Genomic DNA, 14,381 nt, shown 5'->3' on the forward strand with positions numbered 1-14,381 from the left:
GGCTCCTCGTGCTCTTCTCTAGTCACTGACAGTCCCCAGGAGCCTACAGAGAAAGCCCCAAGCTTCCTCCACAGTCTCCTTGGTGGTGTGCTAGCTTTCCACACACCCCTGGGAGCAACAGAAGCTCACCGCAGTGACCTGTGTGTTAAACACCACTGGCAGAGCCCTTCTGATCACTAGTGACTAACGCCAAACCTGAATGAGTGCAAAGAAACCCAGCTCCCAAAGCAGCAGCATGTTGCTCTTCTAGTTATCTTCTAAGACCAAAGCACAGGCCACCTCCTCCAAGAAGTCTTCCCTGACACTCCAAGCTAGACATGATCCTCTCGTACCCCTGAACACTCACCTTCTCTAACCTCCTACCCTTTTGTTCTCATTACTTTCCACCTGGTACTACACATTTTTGTACCCTACCTTCCTTCTACTCTAAGCTGACCCCACGGAGGGCAGGGCCTTTGCGGCTGCCAAAAGACCAGGGATGACTGGACCCTAGTAGCTGTTTATCAAGAAAGAAACCACCACCCACTCACTATTCGCACTCAGATGGACAGTGTGCGGACCCTTCAATGGAATCTCTTTGAAACCTCACACCACCTCCCACAAGGAAGGTGACCTCATAACCTATCTTACAGGCAAGAAACCAAGGCACAGAGACAATGAGTGACATGCCCTAGGCTGCCTAGGCCTTGAACCTGGGCGCAGATGCTACTGGCTTGTGGTGGGTTTATCTGATGTACCCTGGGGGCAAGCTGAGGAGTGTCATGACTGGTGACTACTTTCAAACCATTACAGTCAAACCACGGCAAGTCAGGGACCACCTGACATGGTGCCAATGTTAGTCTGATTCCTTAACTTGGAGAATACAAGTTTGCCAGCAATGGCTGGCAGTTATGTCTCAGAAATGCACAGAGCCTGGTCATTCAGCTGGTGGCAGAGGCAAGGTGGTCACTCAACACCTGCCATGCCCTGAATGGCCTTTCCTGTCTGCCTCCCAGCTTAGCCCCACAGGCCTCAGGCCAGGGCTGGGAAGACTCGGTATGTGACCCTGGGCATGGCAGTGATCCTCGCAGGAAGATGGATAAAAAGGACACCGCCACCTCCCTCTGTCCTCCCCTCTCCCACTACCTGCCCAGGACCTTACTGAGCAGTCACAAGAGTAGACTGTGCCCCTCCAGAACTTCATTATCCTCATCTCCACAGAGAGACAAAAGCAGACGTGTACCGCCGTGGCCTAGGCACTCTGAGACGCTTTGTGAATTAACTTAGTTAAAGCCTCCACCCACCCCATGATACTCTGCTTACTCTTACAGTCGTGGAAACAGCAGAGAACAAGGGTGGATATGCCAAGTGCTCGGCCACTGCCCAGTACAAAATGCACTCGGCAAAGACCAGAGGTACTCAGGGTTATATGCTCCTTGTAGAACAGTGAATGGGTTGAGGACAGGACTAGGACTGGAGGGTACAGGTGGGGTGCTGGCCTTTTTCTGGGTAGGCACAGGGAACAGGGGATACGAGTGACTAGCAAGCCAACCAGTTCCAAGGATCTGCAGGTCTAAGGATTGGGGAATGTCACCAGGGTAGGGAATGCTCACTCACCTGCAACAGTGGGAGAGCAGAGAGGGCCCCTTCAAGCCCAGTGTCTACTGCCATCCCTGACAGCGCCCTGCAGAGGGATTGTAGGGGCCTCTCAGGCCACTCTGTGGCAGAGGCTCCCTCCATGGGCCTCAGGAGTGAGGCAGAACCTTTTCTTTTATATCAAAGATGGCTTTAATATCTCTCCCCTCCCTCTAATAGGGCAAGAAACATACCAAGGCCACCCCATAAGTGTCCACAGTGGGGCTGAGAGGACCCAGGTGCACATGGTATTTCCTCCCTCAACTCTCCCTACCTCTGCTCTGTGTCTGTCTCAACTCTCTTCCTGGAGAACTCTTATTCATCCCCCAAGACCCAATGCAAATGTGCCGCTTTTCCAGCAGCTCTGTAGTACAGCTGGTTCTTCCTTCAAGTTCCTAAAGCACTCAAGACATTCTTCTCTCAAAATGCTTACCATGGTGCATTAGAACGTTTTTGTTTGTTGAGAGAGGGTATTGCTATGGTGCCCAGGCTGGCTTTGAACTCTTGGGCTCCAGTGATCCTCCCATCTCAGCCTCTCGGGTAGCTGGGATTACAGGAGTGAGCCATGCCTGGCTGTTTACTGGAGTTCTCAGCCTTGGCACTACTGGCATTTTGGGCTGGATAATTCTTTGCTGTAGGATGGTCCTGTGCCCTGTAGGATGTTTGGGAACATCCCTGGCTTCTATTGAGTGGCCTGGCTTCTATTGAGTGGCACAAAAATGTCTTTGAATACTGCGAAATATCCCTCAGAGGAATGAGGTGGGGGCACTATCACCCCTCCGAGAACCAGAGTTAAATCTTGGCCCTGTGGCTTTCAGGCACGGCTCAGCAAGACAGGGTAGGGAATGTGTGCTGGGAACGTGAAGAACGAAGGCACAGTCGAACCAGATGAGCACACCCAGGCCATGCATTAAGTTTTGAGCAGCTTCCTGATTGCTCTCCCCGCCTCAAATCTCAGATACAGAACTCTCTCTCTGCTGCAGATCTGATCTTGTTACTTGTCTGCCTGACCTTTAATGGTTCCAGTGACCTCCCGAACAGGTCCGGGCTATCCCAGGGCTGCCTGTGCCACCTGCCACCACTGGACACCAGGGCAGGGCCTTCCTGGCCTAGGTTGCATTGTCTCCCCTCAAACTCAGTGCCGTAGCCAAGAGCCAGATCCACTGTAGCCTCCCGGACTTGGCTCCCTCTGCTCTAGCGTCCCCCAACTGGTGCCTGCAGCCACTCAGGTTTTCCTGAGATGAAGGACCCATGGTGCTCTCTGCTTCCTTGAGCTGTGAGGTGGTCAGACAGAAGGCCCTGAGGTTCCTGGCTCTGGAGCTGGTGCTGCTGCCTGCATGTTTCCGGCACGGCATTAATCAAACACACCACTTCCTTCTGCCACCCAGAACTCATTTCACCCAAGATAGCGAGCTCTGTTTGAGCAGGGCCTCTATCTTGTACCCTATTAGGCCAACGAGTGTCCTGGACACACTGAAGGGACTCAGCAGGCATGCAATTAGATGGGAGGAATAAGGTCAGTCCTCAAGCTCTCTGCCCCACTGCCACCACCCCCAACCTGCAGGGAACAAACAGGGGGGGTGCTTCTGTGCATGACTGGTTCAAGATTGCACCAAGTGACACTGGTCAGAGAATTCAACATCCCCAAACTGGTCCTCACCCTGTTCTAGGAGACAAGCCCACTGACACCACACTTGGATGTACAGCAAAACTGCTGTAAACATTTCACCCCTGATAATCAGTTTTATAGACATAACTTTTCCAAATGTGTATTTCAGTTCTGGAATCTAGGAACTGGATACTTTACAAAGCAGGTCCCAAACCTGCCTGCATAGCAAATCCACTGGCTGTATCTGGCAGCATTCGAGAGGCCTCTAATGGGAACCTCACTGGCAAAAGCTGGCTTTTTACAGGGGAGGGATACTGGCAGTTTAGAACTGTGAACAGGTTCCTTTAGAGCCACTAGGAGCAATCCTAGTCTTTGCACAGAGGCCACCGAAGGCAGAGGCAATACGGTCCTACCAGGCTGTGCCCACAGGACGACACAAGCTAGAAGGAACCACCTTAGACCCAAACAAGCGCCAACACTCCCAGGAAGCCTGCCTTAAGCCCCCTGCATGCATGAACCACCCCTTCTCAGTGGGTAACTCATCTCAGTCATGGTGTATATGCTGTTCACTGGAATCTTACTTCTGGAAGCTCTCTCCCTCTGGAAACTCAGTGTCTAGATGGTCACCATCACAACATGCTTTCATTCTGCAGAGGATAATTTCCTCTTCAGGGGAGGCAATGGGCTGTGTTATAAGTAGATTAAAAAACCCCAAGAACAAAAAGCTACCCTTTTTCTACAAGCTTAACAAGTGCCATTATGCTGGGTCACTAAACAACTTTTAAGTCAACAAAATAAATGACAGAGGTAGTTCCAAGTGGAAAGTCGGCAAGGGTACTTAGCTTTGAAAGAAGGTGGATCCCACCAGATTTAGGCCCAGCAATCTAAATCTCGCTGAGCCTTTCCTATTTTCATCTCCACAGCCCAACCTGGCCCAGCTTTCAAGGCCTTTCAATCAACAAATAACTTATTGAGCACCTACCGTAGGTGCTTAGTATACCAGGCACTCTTCTAGGTGTGAGGACACAGCAATGAATGAAACTGAGAAAGAGCCCTGCTTGCCTGGAGCTGATGCCTACTCAGGGCAGACAGCCTGTGTACACTTGTAGGCAGTGTACATAGGCCTGCCTGCCAAATTGCTTCCTATTTATTGTCAGCACTAAGGGATAGAGATGGCTGAGGATGGAAATTCCATTTGGGGGAAGCTCCCCTACTGAACTTACATCTAAGGAAGACAGGGAGTAAGCCCTGCAGACACCAGAGGAAAGAATACTCAGGCAACAGCAACCAGCAGGTCCGGATATGTGTGGCATGTTCCTGAAGCAGCAAAGAGGCAAGAGTGCCCAGAGCTGAGAGAGGAGAGGACCTGCAGGGTGAGGTTTGCCCACTGCAGTAAGGTCTCTGGCTCTCACCATGACATGGGAGACCGTCGGATGCCCGTCTCCTGTGTTTCGACCACTCTAGCTGCAGTGTTAAGGACAGATCGCAGGGCAGCAAGGGTGAAAGGTGGGAGACTAGTTTGGCTGTTCTTTGTTGTTGTTTTTTTTGGGGGGGGCAATAATCTAGGCAGGAAAGGATGGTAGCTTGGATGGGGATGGAAACAGAGGTAGAGAAAATTTGTTAGATTCTGAAGATACTCTGAATGCAGAACCAATAGGATTTGCTGAAGAATTAAGCACGGCACTGAAGAAAGGGGAAGTCCAACAGAAGTCTAAGGTTTGGGGCCTGAACAGCTGGAATAATGGCGCTGGCCTTTGGGGAAGGACACACGGGAAACCTAAATTTGGTTTCAGGTACATTAAATCTGAGATGCCAATTAGACATCAGTTAGGCCTTCCATAGTCTGGTCTCAACCTCCTACCTTCCCTCCTTGAGCCTGTTTTCCAACTAGAACATCTTCCTCCTGGTGCCCTGAATGGTTGTGAGAACTCATGTCTCATTTTTCCCCAGGAATACTTTGCCCTGATAAAAAATACCTTTACTTGAGTACCCATGGTCCATTCACCAAACTAACAAGAAACTGAGGACCTACATCTGGCACAGGGAGAGGTAGATTAGCAGCATCCCATGCTGTCCTAGCACTGCAGAAACTTAGATGAGAAGGGAAAGAGGGTGCACATTCAGGAGAGAAGAGCAAGCCCCAAGGAGAGATTAAGAATAAAGATCTCTGGCTCAGGCTCAGTGGGTCATGCCTGTAATCCCAGCAGTTTGGGAGGCCAACGTGGGAGGATTCCTTGAGGCCAGGAGTTCAAGACCAGACTGAGCAAGAGCGAGACCCAATCTGAACCAAAAATAGAAAAATTAGTCAGGTATGATGGTGCATGCCTGTAGTCCCAGCTACCTGGAAGGCTGAGGCAGGAGGACGGCTTGAACCCAGGTGTTGTAGTGAGCTATGATAAGGCTACTGTGCTCCAGCCTGGGCAACAGAGAGAAACCGTGCTTCTCAAAGGGGAAAAAAAAATCTCTGGAGAAAGTAGAATGGGTTTTACAAGTCAGGAAAAGCTTCCTACAAAGGGGGTGCTTGTTCGTGGCTGTGAATAGCTTCTTCATTGGAAGTGGCTTAGTTATTCGCCTCCTTCACCTTGCCATGCCTGACTCCTCTTCAAAGTGTGAGAGCCCATGGGGGTGAAAGGAGATGTTGCAGTTTTAGAAGCCTGCAGAGCACCAGACACGTAGCAGGAGCTTTATGTGGGGTCTCCTACCTGGAAGTGAATGTGGACTGCAATGAATGTGGGCAGGCCTTGTCAGGGGCAAAACCTAATATTCTACTCCTCTGTATCCCCAAGAATATTTTAGCACATTTCATCTGTCAAATTACTAAGTGAGTATCTCCTTACATGTGTTGATTTTTATTTTCTCAAGATTGCAGGACCTTACTTTGGAGCCTTCCAGATCATTACTATGGAAGTCCTTAGTGATGTTTCCCTAGTTCTAAGAAAGCATGGATCAGCTTTCTAGGAATCTGTGTGACTAGCAAGTTGTTAGCACCTTCAAAGCACATTCACACCCTCCCCCTCAATTGAGGTGCCCGGCAATCCCGGGCAGGGCAGCAACTGCCAAACAGGGCTCCGTCTTCCAGCTGAGGAACAGCAGTGACTGGCTGGTTTAACCAGAGTCAGGGCAGAGCCAGCAGCACCTCAGACTAGGAAACTGAGGCCCACAGAGCCCTTCGTTCTCTCACCCAGCTGTGAGGCTCCTGGAGATGAAGCATGCCTGACCAGGGACAACCCCAACCCACCAAAGCAATCAGGCTGACATCCCTTGTGAGCCTACAGAATCAGAATCCCCAGGCCCAGCACAGGAGAAACCTCCCAAGTGGCCGTGGTGACAGCTCCAGCTTCCATCCCCCTTCCATCACTGAGGCTGAGAAGGGAGAAGACAGAAACCTGCAATCCTGGAAATCAGGGAGGCTGACATGCAGACTAGGTCACTTCAATAATTATGGAGGAACAACGTGAATTTGCAAGGATTTCCCAAGGAGGAGCTGGCCCTGGAAACATTTTAAGCCTGGGTACAGGGTGCATGTAGAGAATGATTCATGTGAATAAACTGGTTCCTGTTTTTGCTGCAGGGCTCAGATCCACAGTGGCAGATCAGGCTGAAGTTCAGAGGCTGGGGTGTTACCCAGGGTTCTACCACACAGGGAGACCGAGGGTATTAATAATGAGTAAGCCCAAGTGCCATTTACCAAGTGCTCACTGTGCACCAGGCACGGCTGGGCATGAGACATGCATCAGCTCATTCAGTAGGCCCAGGTGGCCAGGGGATGTGGGGAAATTGTCACATTTCACAGATGAGGAAATGGGGGCTCAGAGAGGCCCAAGTCCCCAGGCACACCCAGGTCCAAGCAGCAGATGACCGGGTCTGTCTGATCCCTCAGGTCCAGAGCCCTCGCATTTAAGGTCTAGACTAATCTGAGCCTCAGTTTCTCCATCAGGAAAAAGAGGAAATGGCCTTGGACAAACTTGAAACCTTGTTCTGGGCTCCTGAGGTGTGGCTCCTAGACTGAGGGGGCGTGGCACCCTCTCCCTCCCCAGGCCACTGGGCAGGAGGTGAGGGCGTGGAAGAGAAATTCAGAGACTCCACCAATTCCTAAGGCAGAGCGCAGGCACGGAACTAGCGCCTTGCGGAAGAATGGGGTACTCACGTCGATGTTTCTTATGATGACACACTTTCCATTGGTATACAGAAAATTGTTGCCCTTAGGGTCGCCGCCAATGATTTTGGAGACGCCCCTCTCCACCTGGGGGAGGCTGGCGAACACCTTCTCTGCGGAGACACAAACGCGGAAGGGCACATTAGGGGCAGCCCCTGCCTCGCCGCCCCCCAGGCCGGGTAGAGGACGGAGGGGACCGATGGGGAAGAGAAGGACCCTGGACCGGTCTCAGCCGGTCACCTGTTGCCTCCGCCGGGAGGGGCGGCCGCCACTTTGAGGAGCTCAGGAGACTGCACGACTTCCTGGTCGGCGCTCCCGGCCGGGCCCTTCGGGGACCCCGGGGCTCTGCCGGCCCGGCACGCTGCGCCAACTTTGGGGTGCCCCCCGGGAGGCGCATCGCCGCCCGGCACCCCGAGGGCAGGCGGACGGGCGGGGCGCTGGCCAGCGCCCGCACCCCTCCCCCGCGCCGGAGACCCCGCCGCCGCGCCGAGGGCCGAGGGGCCGGGGCAGCGCGGCGCCCGCCGGGAGCCCCGAGCCGCGGCACTTACTGATCTCGTACGGCATCCTCGCCCACTTGTTACCGCGCCGCGCTCGCCGAGAGCCTCCGGGGCCGACCCGCGTTGCGAATCAGACGTCGCCAAGGCCGAGCCCGGGGACTGGGCCGGAAGGCGGCGCCGGGCGTGCCGGGCGTGGAGGGGGCGGTCCGAGGCCGGGGCTCCGAGGCCAGCTCGCGCCTGCCCTGCGCGCTGCCGCAGCGGACGCCCCGAACCCGGAAGCGCGGCCCCGCGCGCGGCTCGCCCCCAGCTTTGACCATATATAGTCAAGCGCTCAGCTCGGCGGCTGCGGCCCCGGCGAGCCTGCGCGGACCTGGCCGCGCCCCTCCCCCCCGCCGGCCCCGCCCCGCCCCGCACGACGGCCCGCCCCGGAAGTGACGTTTGTAACCCGCCTCGCAGCCCCGTGAAAAGGCGGCGCGAACGCCACACGCGTTCAGAATCGGCCAGGGAGCGGGAAGCTGTCCGGTGCTTCTCGTGAGCTAGGGCCGGCGGGTTGCTGAGGCTGCTCCCCTGGGGGTTTCGGAGGCTCTGGAAGCCTGAAGCAGCCTTTTTCGTACCCGTGTGGTGCGCGCTCGGGGTCCTTCGTGTTGGCTGCCGCCGTGCGTCTTGCAACTCAGAGTGCAGGCGGGAAACGGGGTGTTCTTTCCTCTTTTCTTTTTTTCTAAGCCTGAGTTCCCACTCCTTGAAGCGCTGCTGTAGCAGTGAACTTTAGGGATGTGCCTTGCAGGGCCGACCGCTGGTTCTCGTAAAACTTCCTTCTAGAAAACTAAGCCAAGAAGGGCGAAAAGGGTCTAGGTTCTAAGAAAACCAGGAGTACTTCAGAAAGCTACAAGTTCTAATAGTCGGGGTAGTGGCTCACTGTGGTGGGGAAGTAAGGGCTGTGAGGAGTTGATACTTTAAGCTTCGCCTTTCGGGGTGGGTACAACCCTTCTTTCAGTTAGGGAGTGAGGAGGGTGGTAAAACAGAAAATGTAAAGCACCTGTGGGTACTTCAAATGTTCAGATAACCCAACCTTGAAGTGCTCTTCAACTTTCCTTTTCTGTCTAATCTGCTGAAAGTCCTCTTGGCTTTGCTTTCTAAAACGTACCCAGGTTGATAACTTGCCACTTTGGTCCTAACTCTGCAGAACGGAGCCAATGTCCTGGCTCTCCTAAGTTTCCTGTCTGGCCCCTCAAGCTCCTACCCTCCTTAACTTCTCAGTGTTCACATAGCAGCTGGGTGATCCTTAACGTGGAAGTGTAATTCTCAGCTTAAAGCCTCAACTTACAGGGACTCAAAGTCTCGTGAAGTAAAAAAACCAAGGTCCGTTATGGCTTCAGGCTCTTTACTGCCCTTATCTGTATTGCTGTTTTTTGTTGCGGTGTACTCGGCGCGCTAAGAATGCTCCAGGAATGTACTTGACCTCACAATCTGTTGCCTACTTGAAAATCTCCCCAGAAACCTATCTAATTTAGTCTTTTCAAAGTACTACCTTGCTCAAATATCACTTTCTCAATGAGTTTCACCTGCCTTGATCCCCTCCTAAAATACAGCCTTCTGCTTCTATGCAAACACTCCTGTTCCTCCTTCCGCCTGATGTTACTGGCTACCTAGAGTATCCGTGGCACCTGGACAATGCTCCTCACCTACAATTTCTGATCAAGAAATGGACGTGAAAGGTAGTTTGAACTGAAGGGGCCCTAAGATGTCAAGTGTTTGTGTAAAATGCTAAGATTCCTGAAGCAAAGAAATGGCCCACAGGCAGGGCTGTACTTGCTCCGAGAACCCAGGATTTTAATTATCAGACCTCTTGAATGAGACCGTTAAAGCAAGTGCTACAGCTGCATCCACCCTAGTGTATTTACATAATAGGACTATTGAGGGAAGCTGAGGTGCCAGCTTCAAGCGCTTACAAGTTAGTTACCTCAACTCGGGTGCATGAACTGTTGGAACTGACAGTTCTAGCCTTGTTGGAACTAACACTGATAAAGGAAACGAAAGCAAATCTGGGTGACACACTTCCAACCCCCTGGCTGCTGGGCTCTATGGCTTCTCTTTAGCTTCAGAGGAAATTACATGTTGGAGCTTGAAGTCCTAGAGTGGGGTGGAGTTCTTTGCTGTGAAAATTCAGTATCTGAAGACGGGGTAGACCTGGCAATTTACAGGGTTTGGAAGGAGAGGGACTGCAACCAAGGTGTCTACTCCTGAGTTCTTCCTGGGGTATAAATCTGTCTTAGTTGTTGGGGCTTAGTGACGCTCATTCCTAGTCCCCACCCATGCCTTGAATAATACACCCAGTAATGGTGGTGTCCCTGGTGTCTTGGCCCCCCACTTTTCTTTGCCCTCATCGCTGTAATCTCCCTGGCTTCTCCCTGGGAATCTCATAGGCACCCAGTGAAGCCCAACTTGCAGCCGTAATGAAACAGAACTCGCCTTCCCCTCTCCTGTTTTTTGGGGTGGCCTTTCCAGTAGTCTCCAGCTTCACTAACCAGAAACTTCACTCACCCCTACGCAAGCCTTCACCAAATCGTCACTTTGAATGTCTGCATCTCTTATTTGTTCTAGTTCACTAACATGGCTTCACCTCACCTGGGCTACCTTAGCCACTTCCTGACCAGTTATTCACTACATCTACTTGGAGCCACTCATTACAATCAGAATGACTTAAACCTGGTCAGCCTTTGGCCCCCTATCTCTTCAAAGACGAGCACCCTCCTGTGTATACTAGGTCCTGGAGTGCCTAGCCCCTGCCTGGCTCAAACAGGTAGTCCACTAAGTTGTCCTGCCGTGCACCTGCCTTGGGGCTGCTGCACCTATTTCTGGGTCTTCCCACAGATGCCTCTTAAGCTATACTTTCATACTATTACATTCATTACCAAGACTGAGATCAATCTGTTAGTCTGTCTCCCCCAAACAGAGCAGGGACCACAGTTGTCCAGTGAGCCCCATGTGAAATTCTGGAAAATCTAAAGCCAATTTTTACATTCTTGAGGAAATGAGCAATATGAATGTGTCATTACTTTGCACCTAATTCCAAAGTGTAAACTAGCATGTTCTTAAACATACTGCTTAAAGTAACGTTTCGAACAAGTACTCATCGAGGAAAATGCCAACTGGATCCAACTGGGGCTAGTTTTAAGTAAACCAGCTCTAATTGCTCGAGTTGGGTAACTCAAGGTAGCACTTAATTGGCATCAGGTGTTGGTCTTAACATTCCTTCGAGGAAATGAGTTTAGGGTCAGTTCTGAGTGCTTAGTTATGTAGCAGAAGCAAGCCCTGGGGCATGGTTTCATGGGAGTCATCCTTGTGCTTTGAGCACGCTTTGCCTCTAAACCCTGTTTCTGGGCTCCATAAACTGGGAATGTGAGATGTGCAAGGTTTGTGCTCTTGGAAACTTCAGGGAGCAAAAATGGAGCAATGGGGACAATCCTAAGCTTCTAAGTCCTATCAACCTACTTCCGCACTTCGAAGCTCATGTCATACTGAGGAAAGGACTTCCTCTTCCCTGTTCTTTCAACTGCCCTGAGCCCCCAGGAAGGGGGGGGGGGCTATGCCAGGTGTTGATTCTGCAAGTGGTTGCCAGTGGGCATGCTTAGAAGCCTGACCTGTGGTAGGAATTGGTTGCCCACTGCCCCTGAGTCTGCCTGCAATGTTTTGGGTACCCAGTGGGCTTTTCACATCTTAATTCTCAAATAGTCCCAGCTGGATTGAGTCCCTCTGTAATCAACTGATGGGGTGGTGGTGAAACCTAGGGAAGTTGCAGGTACCCACCTTTGATCCTGGAAGTCTAAGGTGGGCCCTAGGGCTGCCCTTTCAGAAGGGAAGAGCTGAGGCATCACCCCCAAATCTCTCTATGCTTTAGTCCTTCATGTCTCTATCAGATGACTGGTGTAACACAGACCCTGACCTGCCTACACAGTTACTCAAAAGTGTTCACTGTTGGGTTGTAAATTTAGGCCAGAAGTGAATTCCTTACTCAACCCTGGATGAGCTTGTTCACTGTATCCCTTCTTGGGGCCTGTCTGTAAATGCCTCTATCAACTGAGCAGCAGCCCATCAGGAAGTGGGTTATGCATGCAGGTGAACACCTGTAACCAGCAGTAGGTAGCTTACAAATCCTTGCAAGTCATGGAACCTTGGACATAGCTTATTTTCCTACTTGACACCTAAGATGTGCTTCCAAGAACTCACTATAATTAGTACAGTTTTAAACTAGTCACACAGTTCAGGGAATATACACTAACTCAAGTTACCCTCTTAAAACCATCGTGCGGGTACCTAAAACATGACTTCTCTAAGGACCAAGTTGAGTTAACTGGCTGAAGTCAAGCCTTATTTGGGCGATACCAGGCCCTAAGCCTGTGCCCTACACTGCTTGAGATTTGTGTCAAAGGAGTTACACTACTACCTGCTCCTTCTTGCACAAAACTCATGTGAGAATGTAGTTGCTTCTCTTGCCTTTCCCTGATAGGAAGTGTGGTAGGGTGAGGCACAGGTGTGATGGTCCTGGCCTCTCCCCTCTTGTCTGTCCCTCCTGTCTGCCTCCCAGAACCCCTTTCTGGAACAATGGCTTGCTTTTGCCTCATGTGAGCACTTCCTGTGAGCCAGGCCCTGGCTTGTGCGCACTTGGCTCGCATCTTACAGCGGGGGAGGGGACTTCTGAACTTAGACAAGTCTTAACCCAAGTGATGTAACCAGGACTCGCGCTCAAATCTGTCGTCTTCAAAGCCTAGGCTGTTCCTCTTGAGATGGTTGAAAAGAGTGGACTGAAAGTCTGAGTTGAGTTCCCTAAATAGCCAACCTTATTCCAGTAAATGTGGTGGAATCCAGTGGCGCTGTCAGCCAAATTTATGAATGGTGTCAGTTACCCTCCAATTGAAAAGCTCCATCCCTTTGGGCAAATACCCAGACTCCTGCTGAGTCTCTGCCCCTTTTTACTCCTCTTAGGCTAGAGAGTGACCAGGCCTTGGCTGGCCTCTAGTGGTGTGGTTGGCTGTAAGCTGCTTGGCTCTGAGTGCTGGTGTCTGACCTGTGGCACAGGGGCTTGGCTAGTGTGGTCAGTTGGTGTCATGCGGGATGTCTGGTCTTGGGATAGTGCCTGTTGCCGATACGGAGTTTTCAAGCATGGGTGGCTCTGCTTTCTGCAGTAAGTCCGCTTGTGTAGACCCCACAGCCTGTCTCTGCCCATCCACACACCATGTGAGTGTTCAAGAACGTTCTGCGGGACCAGATCCAGCCTCCTTCCCAGGGGGTACTGCTGCATTCAGAAGTTTAGCTGGCTTCTGCTAACACTTCCCATTGTTGCCCTGACCCCTTGGTTATTAGCCTGTGGCGGCTGCTTCCAAAACCTTTTACCAATAGCCTTTAGTCTGCTTTTCTTTGAACACATTGACAAAGGCCCAGCTCCTTTCTAAAACATAGAAAGCAATGCAGATATTTTTGGCAGCAGCTCTTGACCCTTGTTGCCATGGAGAGGTCGCTGACGAGCTGACGCCCATTCTCATGCTTCTCGACCTACCGCTAGATGGGCCTGGTGGGGAACTGCATGTGTGTAGTTCAGCCCTTTCCCCCTTTGGACTCTGGGCTCTCCCTGCTGAGAGCAAATGTTCTGATCTGCTTCCTCCAAGTGGTCATGTTTCCAGGTGGACATCACCCAACCCACCGGCAGGGATCTGGAGTTGTCCAGGTCTGTGTGCCTGGGAAGAAGTGTATTACTCAGCTAGAACTGCTTGCCAGAAAGGACCACAAACCCAGTGGCTTAAACTTTGATTCTAGAGCGCAGGAAACCTCGACCAAGAGGTGAGCAGGGTCGGCACCTTCTGAGGGCTGGCGGAGAATGTTCCAGGCCCCTCTCCTGGCTTCTGTGGGCTTATTGGCAATCCTTGGTGCATCCCAGCTTTGTAAGATCTCCACTCTGATCTGCCTGCATCTTCACGTGGTCTCTCCATGGGCTTGTCTTCATTTCCCCTCTTTAACAAGGACACGAGTCTTAACTAGATCAAGACTTACCTTTCTAGTTTCATCTCACCTTAATGGCATCTGCAACAACCCTATTTCCAAATGAGGTCACACTGAGACTTAGTACTTCAACATGATCTGGGAGAAGAAATTCCGCCCCATCAGCATCTGAGGCAGGGCTTGCCTAAGACATCTTCCCTCCCCTCGACAACAGCCCCAATCCCCAGCCTCTGGGGCCCCTTGAAGGAAGTAAAGGCAGTTGAGTTTTCTTTGTCCACCTTGCTGGTGACAGTGGCACCTTTACCCCACAAAAGCATCGTCATCCATTCTGAGGCAACTGCCCTTGGGAAAACTGCAAACCAGTGTACAGTCTGAGATCAGGTGCCTCTGCTACACTTGCCTGGCCAAAGGGTCACTGAAGTGACAAGCACTTATGCTCCAGCCCAGGTCCTGGCTTCTGTCCTAAAATGTTCAAATGCAGTGGCTTCAAATGTCTGCATTTAAAATATGC

At 51.7% G+C, this 14,381-nt stretch overlaps 1 protein-coding gene across 1 annotated transcript in view; it reads right to left on the bottom strand.

Annotated features, from left to right (window-relative positions):
- Positions 1-8,143, bottom strand: part of WDR1 (WD repeat domain 1) — a 41,151-nt gene extending 33,008 nt beyond the window's left edge. Inside the window, exons 1-2 of the mRNA XM_076001093.1 lie at positions 7,928-8,143; positions 7,371-7,492 (exon numbers count right to left, since the gene is read on the bottom strand). Coding sequence (XP_075857208.1) covers positions 7,371-7,492; positions 7,928-7,943 — 138 coding nt within the window. The 5' untranslated portion in view covers positions 7,944-8,143. The remainder of the gene's footprint in view (positions 1-7,370; positions 7,493-7,927) is intronic.
- Positions 8,144-14,381: the final 6,238 nt, after the last annotated feature.

Source organism: Microcebus murinus, chromosome 3, assembly GCF_040939455.1.
Source record: "Microcebus murinus isolate Inina chromosome 3, M.murinus_Inina_mat1.0, whole genome shotgun sequence".
NCBI classification, from domain to species: domain Eukaryota; kingdom Metazoa; phylum Chordata; class Mammalia; order Primates; family Cheirogaleidae; genus Microcebus; species Microcebus murinus.